We start from the raw sequence: 18,194 nt of genomic DNA, 5'->3' as shown, positions 1-18,194 counted from the left end.
ACTTTACCAAAATCAATCTTCTATATATTCAGTTGGGATAAATCAGTGTACAAACAAATAAAAAATAGGAAGCAGACCCACAGCTAGCGTGGGCACAAGTGTTGTTTTTAAGTGATCACGTGTGCACTCTATAGCCCCGTTTCCACACAGCAGTCTGCGACGGATCGGTTCAGTTTGGTTCGATTAAGCCCGATCCTGTTTGCGTTTCCACAGCCACCCGTGCCCTATTTGGTAGGCGCCGTGTAAGCCGGATGACGATAGCCGCTATGTAAATAGCACCACATGATAGCAGCTAACCGCTAACAGCTAACTAATAAATTCAACAAAAGAGAAAAATGCTACACAAACAAAACCAACGCTGGAAGACATCCAGCAGTTCATCTCCTCTGTCATGTGACTCTTTATTACAAGAACTCAATCCAGCTTTGTTTCAGAGAAGGCTGTGAGCGGCGAGGACAAATACACACGTAAACAATCAGCTGTGTTACAATCAATGGTTTAAACACGGCAGAGTTTTTTTTGCCGACGTAACACAGGAAGTGACGATTCTTTCAACCAATCAATGGACTGCAGTGTTTAGCTCCACCTTTTCGGGTCAGCTCAACATTCTTGGCACCCCAACGGAAGGGTCGCAAAAAGTAAGATGGTACGGATCGGTTATTTGGGAATCTTTCCCGGGATTAGTGTATGGAAACGTCGCAAAATGCGCGCCGTACTAAAAAGATGAACCCGAGCTGGACCGCTCGGTGGAAACGGGGCTCTTTTCTCATAACAAAAACATGAACACTGTCTTCATCAGTAAACAAGTGGGAGTCCTCCTCTCCATCAGTTCAAATGCACTTAATGCTCGAGTCCAAGTCTGAGTCATAGGCGCTCCAAGTCCAAGTCTGATGTAGGCGGGTGTGGACTTGTGTTTGAGCTTGTCTTAAACAACGCTCTGCCCTGGTTGTCCCTGCTCCTGTTTTGATCCTGTCAGATCCCGCCTGTCTCTACACTCCCATACTGCATCTTGTCTCCAATCTTGTCTGCATTCATTCTTGAAGAGGTGCACATCTTCAACATGCCAGACAGGGGACACGGGACATAGGACAACCCTCATGCGTACATGTCTCCACATCTGCAGACAATTTAATTCACTCTTTACAATAACAGCAGATCAGAGTTTGTCTTCTTCTGTCCAATAAGAATGAATCAGCAGTCAGGTGCTCTTGCTTGCCAGCATTAATCACAGAAACACATCAGCTACAGTTCTGACACCGGTTCATGGTGGCCGATGTTTGTCAACAGGTCTGATGCATCGCTGCGGTTTCATATTAAGAGCACAGTTCTGAGGCCGTGTGCTCAGCATGTTGTTGCCCCTGATGTCCACCAGCACGACTTCTCACACTGTCCTTCTTCTGCCCGTTACTCTGCTTTTGTGAGGCTGCTGTTGTGACTCCTCTCTGTTTCGTTCTCTCTGCAGCTTTTTGAGATCACAGTGCCGATCACCCAGGGCACCAAACCAGTGACCATCAGCGTGGCAAATCACACCCAGTGCAGCTGTCTGTCCAAACTGGACGTCTACAAACAGGTCCACAGCATCATCAGGAGAGCCCTGCCTGAGTAAGACACACTCTCTCACACACACACACACACACACACACACACACACACACACACACACACACATACTAACAGGGAGTGTTTGACTGTATTGTTTTGCATTGGTTGCTTCCTGTGCTGGGTGTGTGTACAGGGGTGTTACTTGAGGAAACACTTCAGATGATCTCTCGATTAACTTTGCATAGCTTTTAAATGTGTTTGTTCCTGAGTGCATGCCTGTGATTTATGACCTCACCACAGCAACCTCTGGCTGTGTCCGTAATCACACTCGAGCATTACAGCAGTTTGTAGTGAATACACCAGTTTGCAGTCGTGTCTGAATTCTGCGTGAGCATGATCGTACCCTGTATACTGGACTCACTGTATAATGCAAAGTGAAAAGTAGAGTACAATCGGTGGTCACTATCCAGGCACTATACCATCAAGCAGAGTGGCGTTGGACTGCTCTCAGACAGACAAGAGGAGCGCTCGGCGTGAACACAGAAGACAGAAATCCATAAAAAAACAATTCAATCAATTTTGTTATTTTTGGTTATTTTATTTCATTCTCGGTAGGCGTCACTGTCGACGTGATTATCGGCAGCCAGCGATGTGTCCGAAATGTTTAGAGATTAACAAGCGTGCAAAGTCGGACTCAATAGTTTGTGCTGAAAGTGTTTTTGTATTTGTAATATCGTGACTCACACACACACACACCCTCTACAACATTAACATCAGTTGATTCTGTGTGTGTGTGTGTGTGTGTGTGTGTGTGTGTGTGTGTGTGTGTGTGTGTGTGTGTGGCACAAAGAAAAGAAGCATTTGCAACATTAACGTAATGAGGATGTGTGCTGGTATTTAGCAACACACACTTGAACACACACACACAGACACGCAGCAGTGATGTCAGCATGTGGAGGTATGGCTGGAAAATGAAACGCATTGTAGAGATCTGCACACACACTAATCATTCGGCCAGTAAAAGTAACACACACACACACACACACACACACACACACACGCACACACACACTTGTAACTTGTAAGCATGAAGCTCACGCATGTTTCACATCAAGTGAAAGGAGGGAAACACTCCGACCCAAATGATCTCTCTCTGTCTTGTCCTCACTCCATCTTCTTCTTTTAATTTCCTCTTTCCCTCTGAGCCTCGTCTTGTCACCGTGTGTGTCGGTTTGTGGGTCTGTGCCACAGCAGCCGTAATTGAAAACACACTTTGGCTCTTTCACAACCTGAAACAATTTGTCTGTCTGCACACACACTCGCTCGCTGTCTGTGTCCGAGCCAGTGCTTCTCTAAATGTTGTCTTTTAGACAGACGGTTTTCACATCATGCTGTGTTATATGCGTGTGTGTGTGTGTGTGTGTGTGTGTATGCAGTATTTTGTGTGTGTGTGTGTGTGTGTGTGTGTGTGTGTGTGTGTGTGTGTGTGTGTGCGTGCAGTATTTTAGTGGCAGTTTATTAGTCTTGGCGGTTTGTGGAAATCCAAACATGGTCTCTGGTTTCTGGAGTAATTCAGCATCAGGCTGTAATTTGTTTTTAATAACATCCATAATCAGAATTTATTGATTGAATTATTTCTACGTTGACATTAATGAACAGTGTCAACATTTCATGACTGAGGAGGTTTATTCAATAGAAAGTCTTTTGGCCTATTTAAGGCTCATGTAACTTTGTACTTCGGCAGCAGACAAGACGTTCAGCTGTGAGGAGCGGACTTTTAAAACTTTTAATACTTTGGTACTTTTTGATGTGACATGTTTAAAAGTACTGACTCTTTAAAAATAAATAAATAAACTTTTGTGGCGTTTCCATAGACTAAAGCCAGGAAAGATCCTTCTGGTGAGGTGTCAAGAATATCGATGTGACACTAAAAGGTGGAGCTCAACGCTGCAGTCTGTTGACTGGTCCTCAAACTCAACCCTGCTGTGATTAAATACCCAGTACATTGTGTTTTCATCTGTATTTCTACTCGCGGCCTTCCTCTCCTTTCCTCTCTCTAAGGATGAGCCTCCATTTGAAGTTTTCCATTTTCTGTCAAAAACGTTATTAATCAACAGAGTGACAGCTCCTTATTTCGGATATGCTGATAAAACCATTCAAGAGTTGGACTGGAGTTGAAAGATGGCCTGAAAAAAGTGAATGGATAAAAAATGATGATAAAGCACCAGTGGGGAAACAAATGTCGAGGTCACGTGGTCTTACCAAAGCAAACAGAGAGATATCAGAACGTCTCCTCCACCTCTGTGAAGTCGACCCCAGAGGACTCTCTTTGATGATTGGAGAGGTTTGTTTGTCCACAGTCGCTTTCCTTTCAGCTTCTTCATCAACTGAAGGAGTCTGAACCACGTTATATTTGTGTAAGAGCTAAACTTCTGTCTATAACCAATAACCAATCAAACAATGTTGATTAATCTACAAACAATGGCAAACAAAAGAGTGACCTAAAGGATAAAGACTGATTTAATAACTTCAGATAAAAATGATACTGAGCTCATTTATTGTGGTACTATTGTTGTTGTTGCATTGGCTTTGTGACGTTCCTCCTTCGATCTGAACGTTGGTGGACGGAGTGACGTCCCCTTTGTACCGTCTTCTGAGGCGGTAACTGAGTCGAAACAGTTTCAGTGGAAGCAGCAGGAGAGCAGCGCTGTGTGTGTGTGTGTGTGTGTGTGTGTGTGTGTGTGTGTGTGCTTGTTTGACTTTCTGTATGTGAAGCTCACGCTGTGCCATGCTTGTAAATGTGCACTCATGTGAACTCACGGACTGTGACGCCAATATTAAGCCATCGAATGTACAAAGCTGTGATGACGTCCTTCTCACTTTTATGATAACATACAGTCACTGCAACGGTCTGTTTGACTGAATGTTCCTGTAAGTTGAGTCAGACCCTCGGCAACTTTTTCATCGTGTCTTTGATAAATATTTTAGTTCATTCTTTTAAGCATGCTCGTTTGAATGTGAATCAGCATTAAACACAACGTATATGTCTTATCATCATGTTCCTGAAGTGTGTGAGGCTGGTAAACTTGGTTTGTATACCTGACATCATCTTTTTCCTGACAGCATCAGAATACCTGCTGTTGTGTGTCAGCATTTCTGGATCTAAACACAGTGAGCAGAAATCCCAGAGATAACTTCTTTTTGCTTGAAACCTCATTAAAAGATAATCTTGTGATTCCTCCCTCTCCCTCCTGACCATCCGTTTGAAGCTTACCCAAGAAATCCTGATTTGATCAAGGCGTTTATTTCTCTACAATCCCTGAAGAGTCGTGTTTGGACAATAAGAGTTACATTCACATGCACAAAGATTTGAGGAATCACATTTCTTTAACAGGTTAAAAGACAATTTTCTGACCCAAGGCCGCTTTGGAGGTCGAGAAAGAAACCAATGAGGCATTTCATTGTTGGCCGTGGTTTTAATGTGTTCTATGCTTCTTCTTGGTGACATTGTTGAACTGGAGTTGTTGATAATATGTCGGGCTTTAAGAGGACATATTATACCTCTTTTCAGACATTTTCAAACAGTCGTCTGTGGTCTAAATTAAACATATGTGCTGTGCTTTGGTCCAAATATAACATGAATGAAGCACCAGAGGAGGTTTGTGACCCTGGGACTTGAATTTCCCTCGGGATCAATAAAGTATCTATCTATCTATCTATCTATCTATCTATCTATCTATCTATCTATCTATCTATCCATCTATCCATCTATCCATCTATCCATCCATCCATCCATCCATCCATCCATCTGTAGAAACCAGCTCTCTCAGAACGCTCCGTTTTGGTGTGTGTCTCTTTAAATATGAAGTAAATAAAATAAAGTGGCTGACAAAGAAATTTCCATTGCAGGTGTCCAATCAGCAACAGGACGTGTTCTCCTGGTCAGACGTGGAGCAGCGGGCAGTGTCGGTGTGTCAGCGTGACAGGCACAAACCTTTACCACCACAACCCGCCTCCCCCACCACTGCCCCCTCCAAGGCCCTCACAGCAGCAGCAGCAGCTCGGTAAGTGCCCTCTTTGTCTGCATATTTGCACAAGCAAAGAAATCTTTTCATTGAGTGTTAAATTTCTGGAATGATCTAGAAAATTACGATCATTTCCGTGACACGACATCTTGATCACCAGCCATTTTACTAAAGGACTGTTTTTTTTGTGATACCTGTCTGTCGCACTGACAGCATGTCACAGACGACTTCGGGTTAAAGGTTATCATGTGACATAAAGTAGCAGTCAGCTTCTTCTTTTATTAATCTGAAGCCAAATGACTTTCTTTGTTATTATTTGTGTCTTGATAAAGGCAGCGATCAGACATTCTTACCTGCCACCTTAGAAATATAAAAAAAGGACTGAACAAGGGGCACCTTGGATGACGGGGCAAATGGGCAGGTGCTCGAGCGCTCTTAGTTCTCCCTCCACATGAGCCTGTTAAATACACCCTTCCTGTTGAACCGGTGTCATCCGTCTACACAGTCTATGGTCTACACATGGGTATAATGTTTTATTTCGGAAAACAAAAATGCATTTAATCGAGTTTTTGGAGATCGAATTGAAGCGAACAGTAAGACGATTTCTCGACTGATCTGCTAACACATACGCCTGTGTTATATTGTGTCCTTTAAGGGTGCACACACACACACACACACACACACACACACACACACTGTTGGTAAAGCTTCCTCTGTGTTAGTCTTTGTGACAGGAGAATGTTCTTGTATTTACTGAGAAGTATTTATGGCTGAAATGTGTTTGGTGAGAGTCCGAATGAGAGTGTGTGTGTGTGTGTGTGTGTGTGTGTGTGTGTGTGTGTGTGTGTGTGTGTGTGTGTGTGTGTGTGTGTGTATGTTTGGCTATGATAACGCTCCGCACTGAAGTGTAAACAAATGAGTCACAGAAGAATGCGGAGACCCCAGAGTAGCAGATTCCACAGATACTGACACACACGGACACACAACGAACGAATCAACGGCGAGATGGAAGGAGACGCTTACAGCGAGGGCTTTGGTTGAGAAAACAAACCGAGAAACGCAAGTGTGCTTGAGGAAACGTGCGTGTTTCATTTAAAATGTCACAAAGACGTATTATATAAGAGGCCTGAATAATGGCGGTCCAGCTGTCTTGGGGCCCAGTTGGGGTCTGCCTAAAAGAACTTCCTGGAGCTGTAGTGGACCCCCCACCCACAGGCAAAGGACTCAGGGTTCAGCTAAAGCTGATAGGCTAACAAAGGTACCCAGGTCTTGGAATCATGGACTGGGTAAGTCATTAATAAGTTGGAAAAAGAACAAGCGCTTGCTTATAAACACCAATCCAGTGACTCATGGGCGATGGGTGCTGCCATCTTGTGGTTGTGTCAGAAATACTTGCAGGATTTGTCGTCTATTCAAAATAAATACATGGCGAAGCTCAAAAACAGCCTAAATGTTACTTTTGTTTTGCATGCAGTGGGTAAAAAGTATGTTCGAACACTGTTTCCCAGCAGAAGCTTTGAGCAAGAGCTCTAAAAACAATAACGAGGTTTAAGCTCGTGTTTTTTTTCTTGGCTTTTATTTCAGGTTTAGACGGGAAGATGAAATCCAGTCCAGTTATTACTGCTGTTTTTTTTGTTTGTTTGTTTTGGTGCATGTGTCTGTATGTCCTCTGCCAGTGAATGTCACACTGAATCAAGCACAAAATTTTCAGAAAACCCACAATGCATCAGCACTATGTGAACCTTTATTATTAAATTTATTGGTATTGGGGTTTTTTTAAATCAGGACTTCACAAACTCAGTTACCAATAAGTCATGCCATTTTAGTCTGTATCGTTACATTTCCACAAAGTTTGGTTTAGATAATAACGATAACTTTCATTGTACTTAAATATTAGAGGCATACTAAAATGTGACCAGTCATTAAAGACATCATCTGTGTTTCTTCATCTCTGCAGACATTTTCTCAGCAGATGTGTGTGGTCCTGACAAGGAGCTGGACGTGGAAACCTGTCAGTGTGTGTGTCAGCACGGGGATCAAACCCAAGACTGCGGCCCTCACCGACACCTCGACCGCAACACCTGCAAGTGTGTTTGCAACATCTCACCGTCGCCCTCCTGCCCGCTGAACCACGTGTTTAACAAGGAGACATGTCAGTGCGCGTGCAGCAAGACGTGTCCGAGGCACCAGCCGCTCAATAAAGCAAAATGTTCCTGCGAATGTAACGAGTCACCCAACAAGTGTTTCCTAAAAGGACGAAGGTTTCATCCAGCCACATGCAGGTAAGTGATCTGTCATTGTCATTGTTTTTCAAACCCATAATAGAAAATGAACAGGAGAGTAAGCATTTACATTAGTGCAATATGAACCCCCAAATTCTCTTCCAAATTTTTCATGTTTGCCAAAAATCAACCGTCCCTCAATCAAATTTCCCTTCCCTTGTTTACTCCGCTGTCTTTTCTCAGCTCTTGGAGAAAGCCTTGGTTTGTGAGTGAGGGGGAATTCCTGCAGAGAACTGACACATTTTCAGATAATTTCATGAGACATGGCTAAGTATTTGATAAAACAAAGGAGGGGTGTTTGGCTGCTTTAACAGTGTACAGCACCAAAAGCAAAACCACGCCAACCCATTTAACCGCCCATCATTCAATTTGTGTATGTCCATTCAGTTATACATCTGGCAATGAATCTTTCTCCACTTATTCATCGCTTGCATCCATCAAGCTGCCAAAACGCTCTTTTTTCTCTATCTGCTCATCCATCCATATTAACTGTGTCTTGATTTTGTGAAACATCTGGCCATCCAACAATTCACCCATCCATCTTTTTTTTTTTACCTGTTAATCAGCAAATGTACATCTACAGTCAATAATTACAGACTTTTTCCATTGTTGTATTTCATCCTTCGTTGTAATATTGATAAAGTTTTGTCATTTTCATCTGTCTGTCATATCAAGACAGTTTGTTTTTCCATCCATCCATTTCTCCATTAAGCTATTTATTTTAACTGGACTGTTAAAATCAGCTGCAGGTGATTATCACCGAGAGTCGGGGTCTTTTATGTCTTCCATTAGAACTATATGTTATTGATCATCACATTAAAACTAATTCACAGACCCAATTCATTACTGAAGGAAATTATCCTGAGTTCTGACATGAATATAAAAAAGAAATCAACTTTTCTTCTACGAGGTGACTTTGACATAGGATTACTTTTTCAGTCAAGATTAACGTGTTCCTCTGATTTCCTGTGTTGTGTGTTTTAGCGTTCATTGATTTAAGCACACGTTTGTTTAATTGCTCACTAACTGAATGATATCTTGTGGCTAAGGTTCAGGGTTATGTGGTTGCATCATCAGAGAGAAGTCCACTCTAACACACACACACTGACACACTGGTGGTGTTGGTGGGAGTGTTTAGCGAGCGGTGTGGCAGCGGTAGCTGCTTATTGCAGTGAACCTGGTTTGTAATACAAGACCATGTGCTAATGACTTCTCCTAGCTGTCACTTAACCATTTCCTCTCCCGACGCGGGAGGAAGCACACACACATACACACTCCTCCATCCATCCCGTCCAGCGTTGACCCTTCGTGACCTTGTTCAAGAGTGATTTATGAGTATAAGGTAGCAGTAGGAATCTAGTGTCTGGGTTCTGGCACTGCTGTGTTTAAAAGAGAGTGTGTGTGTGTGTCTCTTTGAACTCGTCTGTGTATTTCATCGTGAGTTCATGGGTCACTTTAAGTAGCCATGACGAAATAGTCTGTCACTCACCAATTGACACCCCGTGCAGCCAGAAAAGCTGAAGCAATTACACGGCAGTCCCAGAATCTGTGTGATGTTGATGAAGTGTGTAAGTGCTACGTAAAACAACAGCCAATCCCTTCGAAGCCTTGTGTTCTTTGGAATACTATGGATATGAAGGTTGAATAATCAGTCTTTACTCTGAGCTGGGGTTTAACAGATATCATGTTTAAAGTTAATGCTAATGTTTACGGCCTTCAAGTTTTTTATGTTGTTGGCATAACGGCTGAGATAGCAAAACTCATGTCCAAACTAAACTCTATTCTTCTCAGGGGAGAAAATCCTTCATTATGATTCCAAAGAACAACATTCAATTCACACTGGATTATGGTTCCTTAACTTTGACGTCCTGTTCTGGTGGGAGTAGAGCTGGTTCAGCAGTTGGCAGTAAATCACAGTTGTTCTGAAGGTTGTAGTTTTTACTGGGAAGAAACCAAACCCTTGGTTGAAACCTTTGACCTTCAGAAGCAGTTAGTGGTTCTCAATTATTTTCTGCAGTTTTTGGCAGCACTGAGAACCTGCTCGCTGGAAACAGTAGACCTCATCCAACAGTCATGGCTGTACTCTTAAAGCGATCATTTGATACTGAGCTCATTTTTTTATTGGTATAAACTTTAAGGGCTCCTCGTACTTTTTATAGGTCATCCATTGTGAATCTATTAAGGCTAAGAGTCATTCATAAATGAGGTGACACCTGCGAGCTAGTTCAGGCTGTCAACTCAAGCTGCACTGGTTTCACGACAGTCCCCCAACTTGTGCCTGGCTTTGGACTGGAAGTGTCCTGCCCATGTGCAAAATGTCTTCAGATTAAGAGGAACTGCATGTCGTCGGTTTACATGATGACTGAGACGATGCCGTTTGGACGAACGTTTGGACTCTGGAACCTGTTTTCAAAACTTAGCCTTTCCAGGCACCCACTTCACTGTTGCCATGGAAACCGACAAGCAAACCAAAGGTCACTGGGCCTGAGATTACGTCTGTTTTATACACAGTCTTGATAAATAGACCAAATACTGCTAAACCTTCAAATTTTCAAGAGCCGAACACAGCTGTCTCTAGACGTGTTTTTATTCTTCGTTTTCTGAAATTGAAGCTGAATCCTGATTTTTCTTTTTCATCACAGTTGTCTCCGGCCTCCCTGTGAAGTAAGGAGGCGAAGGTGTGAGCCAGGTTTCTCCTTCAGTGAGGAAGTGTGTCGCTGCGTACCGTCCCACTGGAGGCGGCTGGACTAAAAGACACAAACGAGCCGATGAAACAAACTGAACAAGTAGATCTGATCACCCGGCCCCTGTAGACCCAAACCAGCTGTGAGGCAGCTGAACGAGCGGACCCTGGTGGACATGGGGAGACATTGATGATTGGCGAGCAGATTTGGGAACTCTGATGATTTGAAGGTGGGATATGCACTGAAGCGGCTATGAAGACATTTAAATGGGAGAGCGGCTGACCGGAGCCCGGAAATGGAAGAACAGACTGAAAGAGAGTAGACACTTGTTCTAAATATGTGTTTTAAAATATTCGGGGGGTTTTCTATTAATTATGTCTCATTATTCTTATGTCAAATATTGATTATATAATTTATTAAATGTTATTGTTCAAGCTCTGTTTATTGAAGTTTCAATCCTTTTCCATGAAAATACACTGTGATCAATATTTTTGTATCATGTAAAGTATATGTGTAAAATAAAGTATACTGAATGTTTTATACTGTTAACTAAGTTTATCTGTTCTGGTGATATTTTTCTCTCTTCATCCACCTCAGTAACACACTCTGCACTACGCTGCACAGATGTATTGATTTCTCATTGCGAACGTTTCATGATAAAAAGGCAGGATGGATATATATCATGCTTTATTGTCGTCATATAAGAGCTGTTAATGAGTGTTTTATGGGAACCTCGTTGTCTGCACTCTCAGGATGCATCTGCATCGTGCAGTTTGGACCGTTTGAAACGAACTCCTGTGTGCTTTGAAGGACAGTTTGTTTAGTTTGTGATGGGATGAACGTGCTCACAAATTCTGGAGCTGACTAAAGTGACTACACTCTGGGTTCGCTAGAGGTGAGACGTGAGACGTGTTCCGGTCCAAACAAGGAACGAGAACCATAAACGTGTACATTGTGCCAATGTAAGCATTGCTAACAACATGAGTCCCCCTTGCAGGTTAACACCCACATGCCTGTGCTCAGTGTAGTTACACACCTCTTCTGTCAATATGCCAGCCTAATCAGAAACAGGCTACATACGTATAACTTTATCTCCATTTCATAGATCAAAATACCGCCAAACTGCGCCGAGCTATGGGATGCCATTCTTCCACTGTCCTGTTTACTTTCAGGTCATAGAGCAGCATTAAGCCAGATGGAGGTAGCCACTGACCAGAGCTGCAGCCCAGCTATTTTGACAGGCTGTTAGCATTTGACATTTGATTAAAAACACTACAACGTCTTCATGTGTTATCTGACTCTTCTGAAGTCAAACGCCGAAGAGAAAGAAAGGTAACAGTTTCTCCTTTCTTGTTCTACAATCTGTCTCTGCCTGTCTGCTGGTGCTGACTCACTCAGACTTAAAGACACAAGACGGATGGACTTCCCTCAGAGACAGCGCTGTACAGCACACGAAGGCATCACACGTGAGCGTCTGTGAGTGTTTGCATTCTTACTCCTGCGTATACTGCAGCAGTGCAGAGGGAGGTAAGAGTGTGTGTGTGTGTGTGTGTGTGTGTGTGCACAGAGGACACAGTGCTCCAAAGGTTGATATACTTGATAATTCACTCCAGATGTAGAACGTTAGTTGTTGAACCACCGTCACCTCCCATGTCAACCAAGCCAATGTGTGTGTGTGTGTGTGTGTGTGTGTGTGTATGAATGTGTGTATTTATCCTTGTCTGCGGTTTTTGCGTCTCACCGGCAAAGTCAGACATCAAAATAAACCACGCTTCAGTTAAAGTGTTATGAAACACACAGTGATGTTAAATGGAATATAAGTGGAAAGAGGATTATTTCCAAAGTTATTCATGCTAAAAAGAAAAATGTTAGTTATACATCAATAAGACCCGGGACGAGCTTTCAACACCGGGTGCTGTTTATAGTTCAGTTGTAAATGGAGTGTGCGGTCCGTTATAAAAATCCACACAACTCTCTTGTTCTTTTTCATAACAAAACAGTTTTGTCCTGAATGCAGACGAACTGGACAGAAAATCGGGACAATTTGGACGTAGAGAAGCGTTACTCTGTGGAGGAAGCCAGAGCTCCGGTTATGGAGTCACCCAGGAGGGACGAGGAGCAGGAGGAGAGGGATGAAACAGCAGAGGAAGACAGCGAGTAGGCTGAGGAGGAAGACAGCGAGTAGGCTGAGGTGGAAGACAACGAGTAGGCTGAGGAGGAAGACAACGAGTAGGCTGAGGAGGAAGACAGCGAGTAGGCTGAGGAGGAAGACAACGAGTAGGCTGAGGAGGAAGACAGCGAGTAGGCTGAGGAGGAAGACAACGAGTAGGCTGAGGAGGAAGACAGCGAGTAGGCTGAGGAGGAAGGAAGACAGCGAGTAGGCTGAGGAGGAAGACAACGAGTAGGCTGAGGAGGAAGACAGCGAGTAGGCTGAGGAGGAAGGAAGACAGCGAGTAGGCTGAGGAGGAAGACAACGAGTAGGCTGAGGAGGAAGGAAGACAGCGAGTAGGCTGAGGAGGAAGACAGCGAGTAGGCTGAGGAGGAAGACAACGAGTAGGCTGAGGAGGAAGACAGCGAGTAGGCTGAGGAGGAAGGAAGACAACGAGGAGGCTGAGGAGGAAGACAGCAAGTAGGTTGAGGAGGAACACAGCGAGTAGGCTGAGGAGGAAGGAAGACAGCGAGTAGGCTGAGGAGGAACACAGCGAGTAGGCTGAGGAGGAAGACAGCGAGTAGGCTGAGGAGGATATATGACAGTGAGGATGAAGATTATGAGATTTCTTTGGAGCCCTCCTCCTCAGATGAGAGCGAGGAGACAGAGGAGATGAAGGAGTTTGTAGGCTGGAGGTCGAAGAGTGGACTACTGTCCCCTCTAAATGATGAGACACTTCAGTTCATCCCTGCCCAGACAGGTCTGACGAAATATGATCAGCAACATCATGTCAACCTCTCGACCTTTCCTTACTGAAGAAATCCTCCAGCTCATTGTCAACACAAACCTGCAGGGGAGACGTTCAGTAAACAATTGGACGCATACAGAGGCCTGCTGATTATCTATGGTGGACACCGCGTCCCACAGCCTGTGGGACGAGGAAACTGGGAGGACAATCTTCAGGTCCACAATGTCATAAAAGAAATTCAGCCTCATCTCATCAGACATCATGTTGACGATAGGCTGACTCAGCCGAGGAGGAAGGAGGACAAATCTGCTCCTTTTCGTCTCTTGGGTCCTTTACCTGCTTTTGTAAAGTGTCTCGAGATAACGCCTGTTATGAATTGACGCTATATAAATAAAGATTGATTGATTGATTGATTGATTGTGGGAAAAAGTGGACACATCACCTCCTGATGGTTTTCAACTCTGTCCTTGAAATTTGCATTGATGAGCAACCTGTGCCTTTCAAAGGTGCATCTTCCTGCAACATATGCCAAACAAACTATGGAATAAAAATTATCCTTGAAATGACCGAAGGGCTACAAGGCCACACGGTGACCTGGGATTATTTTATTCACATCGCAAGATCTATCTGAGGAGCTGCTGTGGCGGAGGAAAATCATCCGTACAATCCGTGGAAACAAGCTGGAAATTCTTGCAAAACTACTCCAGACACATCAACATGCAGTATACTCCAACATTTTGAGTTTCTCCAGCACACACACATTTGTTTCCTACATCCCGACAAAGACATTACACACATCGTCTTCGTAGCATCCACACCGTTATTTTAGGGGTTTTTTTGTTACGTCATTCCAACATTTCAAACTGAAAACACGTGAATACACTGAAGTTGGATGTTGACTTCCCAACTCGGAAACTGTGACCATCCGAGGAGCACCTGAATGCAACATGCAGCTCCGGTCCAGCGCCTGTGATCCAGCCTGCACTACGACCTCAAAGTCAACAAGACAGTGGAAGAAGCAGCCTCCCGTAGCACGCCACAGTTTGACTGTAGCCTATTTTCATTTATAACATGGAGATAAAGTTCTATGTAGTCTGTGTCAGGTTAAAGTGGCGTATCTGCCGGAGCCGTGTGTAACCACACACGCAGGTTAACCTGCAGGGAGGACTGAAGGCTCGGAGGACAAAGACTCCAGAGTTCGGTTCTTTGGTCGGCACCAGAGTTTGTTTGAGCGTTCACGCCAGCCCAAACCAAACAAACAGTCAGTGCCATAAAACTCGCAGAAAGTCTGATTATTTAAACCAGTTTTTGGATGATTAATCTCACCAACAACTCAAACACAGCCAAAGGGTTAAGTTCAGTCAAATCAGTGTGATCAGGAAGGACTTTGACTGTATGAGAGAAGTGGACGCTGCTTATTGATTTTAAAAGTACAGCCAATGCAGGGCCGTCAGAGAGGGACTCCACTTGTGAAATAAAGCTGGACTGTGAAAAAGAAAAAAAAGGACAAGTAGCGGCTGCACTGTATCCTGTGATCAGGGTGGACGGGCTCAGATTGATATTCTCAGTACTTACACAAAGGATCCCTGATATTTAAAGGCTCTCCCGACAACATCAGAAATGTTACCTAGTCGTTGTTGATCTACTGTAGCGTTGAATCAGCTTGTTATATATTTGTGTGTTAATCAAATATTGTCATACACAAAAAGAAGTGCCAGCAAAGGTGCTTCTATAGAAGACCCCATCTTTTATATATGGGGTCTTATAAAATCTCTTTCTTCTCTTGTTTCTCTTATTTCCTCTAATTATGAAGGAATGTATTTGTAAAACAGTCAAAAAACAGATTGCTGCATTGCACACACACACACACACACACACACACACACACACACACACACACACACAAAGTACACGCTTTAAGTCCCTCCGTAATCGGGAAGGAAGGTAACAGAGCTACCCAGGTCTGCTGATGAGAAGATAAGATGTTGGCATAAATGGTGTGTGTGTGTGTGTGTGTGTGTGTGTGTGTGTGTGTGTGTATGTGTGTGTGTGTGTGTGTGTGTGTGTGTATGTGTGTGTATGTGTGTGTGTGTGTGCGCGCGCTTGAAAGACAGATTGTGAAGATAAAGCCCAATGGCACAGCGAGCAGTTCACACCATATATTACAGTGAAGTCCAGTATTAACAATCCCACTCCCTTCCTGCCATTCAAACCCTGTTTGACTTATGACCTGTTTGTGTGTGTGTGTGTGTGTGTGTGTGTGTGTGTGTGTGTGTGTGTGTGTGTGTGTGAGAGAGAGAGGGAGAGATGGAGGGAAACAGGGGTTCTGAGTGTTTCAGCTGCACAGATAACACAACTGAACGGCTCTAAAGCTGATTTCACGTTAGCTGCTGAAAAACGTCGAGAGGAATTCAAGGGAAGTCGTCCTGGATGTTCACACATGGAGGTGGTACACGATGTGTAGTAATAGAGTGCAATAGAATAAGAACATGGAGAGAGTCAGAGAAGAATGTGTATGTAAGTATTCACATAATGAAGCTCACCTCAAAGACTTAATCCTAATGGACTTTAACAAACCTGCTTCAAGGAAAAAGTGAAACCAATTCGTTATGGACAAAATTGCAGATTAAATTGACATATACAACATTAAATAATCAGCAAAAAAAAGTCAACAAATGTTGCTTCAGAATATTTAAAACTGCTCTGCATTTTTTGCTGGCAGTCTGTCATGTGTCAGTGGGTCAAAGGTCGCCACTGAAATCAAAACAAGCAGCCACTGTGGAGTGAATTATTGTGTTTTTGTCCTCTCAGCAGCCGGACGATGACGTCAGCTGATTGGTCCACACAGCGACACATTAAAGTGGACTTTTCAACCTGCACGTTTTCCTCCCTTAAATGTGGCGATTCGGACGGGGCGTCCCGTCAGCTGTGCAGGCACCAGCTCTGTCAGACTCGTCCTAAATACTTCAGCAAAAAAAATAATGCCAGCTCAAAAGTGCTTCCAAAACTGACATGCAGATGAGAAACAGTCCTGGCTGAATTCATTGCAGGTATTTGTCTTGTGAATTTACACCATGTTAATGTAGTTAAGTCTGCACTTCATGTATTCTCAACCTGTATTCCTCTTGCCTTTATTTTACATTGATTGACATTGTGGTTTCACGTGCACGTTTGGTTGATATCAAAGAAAATCAGTCATCAATTACAAACAGTTTTGGCACTAACACTTCATTTAGCAACATGTTACTCCTCACACTTCAGCCCCTTTTCCACCAAGCGGTCCGGTTCAGTTCGATTCCTACATCACATGTTTATTGGTGTTTCCATTGTCAAAATTTGTGAATGGTACCAACATAATCGATCCATACTGTCTTACTTTTGTCTGATTGATAGCCGAGAGTACCGATCCAACCCAGTAGGGTGGAGCTAGACACACTGCAGTCCGTTGATTGGTTGAAAGAATGTTGCCTAGCGACAGCTTTAATAAAGGACAACAAGAGGACGCACAGTGTTTAAATATTCTTTGGATTTGGAGAGACTATTTAAAGGCTTTTTTTTAACGTTCTATTTTTTTTTAGAACTGTTATAACATCCTAGCATAGACATTCCTACAGTAGAAATGATTTTTTTCTGTTTACTGTCTTACGTTCTTCTTCTTTGTTGGATATACTGGCTGTGATGTCATGAGGTCTAAGGGTACGAGTGGCTTTGGAAACACAAACAAGATCAGGGTTTACTGGATCAAACTGACTGAAACAAACTGAGCTTTCGATGTTCTAACCCCAGTACTACTTTTTTACTACCTATTGGTGGTAATTTGTAGTTTATTGAGCTAATCTTTAAAGTCAAAAACACTAATGGCTGACGTATAAAAGAACTACTTGCTCGTAACGTTAAGTGAAATAGGACCACACAGAAGCATTCTGGGAGAAATATAATGTCTACATTATTAAACGTTTAAACGTATAAACGTTATTTGACAACTGATTTGCCTCAGTCACAACTCTGAGGCCTGATCTCAGTTACGAAGGCAATAAATTAATTTTTAATTGGATTTAATTTGATTCAGTTGATTAATCACAGGGGGGGAATTCAACCTATTTTAATAGTAGGTTGAATTTACTTGTTGTGTGTAATTGCTACACACAAACACAGGAGCTATAAACGTGAATTATGAGGAGATATGTCCGAGTTAGAGGGCTGCACTGGGACTGGAAACATGAGCATCTGTGGCTCCTGCTCAAGGGCACATTGGCAGTGTTCAAGATGTTCTCTATGGTAACAGTTCCAGCTTCATACTTTGTTCATGCCAGGAGTCAAATCGGCGACCCTCCAATTCCCAATTTAAGACACTACAGACTCAGTCATTTCTTCCGATTTTTATTGTTCTATTTTCAGAGCGGCGTGCAGAGTTTCAATCCTGCCTCAGTCTGACTTCAAAAGCTGCTGATAGCGCCTGAAATATCTCATCACTGTTGATCTATATCCTGAGTTATTCTCCACTGGTGTGGAGTTTGTTGTTGTATAAAGAGGTTAAATGTATAACAGATTGTACCGATTGTAATAACAAATTGTACACAGACACACATCATCCTACACATCAGGTTTTTATTTAGCTCCTGAGAGTGTGTCTCCTGTGGGTCAATACCATTCAAACTGTCGACTGTAGCTGTGAGTAATTGTGAATGAAAGCAGCAAAGATTGAAAACACCTGGACATTTTGTGTCTGTGTGTGTGTGTGTGTGTGTGTGTGTGTGCGTGCGT

General features: G+C 43.2%; 1 protein-coding gene across 1 annotated transcript in view; it reads left to right on the top strand.

Moving 5' to 3' along the window:
* vegfc (vascular endothelial growth factor c) overlaps nucleotides 1-11,073 on the top strand; it is a 41,958-nt gene extending 30,885 nt beyond the window's left edge. Inside the window, exons 4-7 of the mRNA XM_079338426.1 lie at nucleotides 1,463-1,602; nucleotides 5,452-5,606; nucleotides 7,525-7,849; nucleotides 10,492-11,073. Coding sequence (XP_079194552.1) covers nucleotides 1,463-1,602; nucleotides 5,452-5,606; nucleotides 7,525-7,849; nucleotides 10,492-10,600 — 729 coding nt within the window. The 3' untranslated portion in view covers nucleotides 10,601-11,073. The remainder of the gene's footprint in view (nucleotides 1-1,462; nucleotides 1,603-5,451; nucleotides 5,607-7,524; nucleotides 7,850-10,491) is intronic.
* Nucleotides 11,074-18,194: the final 7,121 nt, after the last annotated feature.

Source organism: Symphodus melops (genome assembly GCF_947650265.1).
Source record: "Symphodus melops genome assembly, chromosome: 2".
NCBI lineage: Eukaryota > Metazoa > Chordata > Actinopteri > Labriformes > Labridae > Symphodus > Symphodus melops.
Note: the sequence above shows the minus strand (reverse complement) of the source record. Positions and strands in the feature narration are given on the sequence as shown.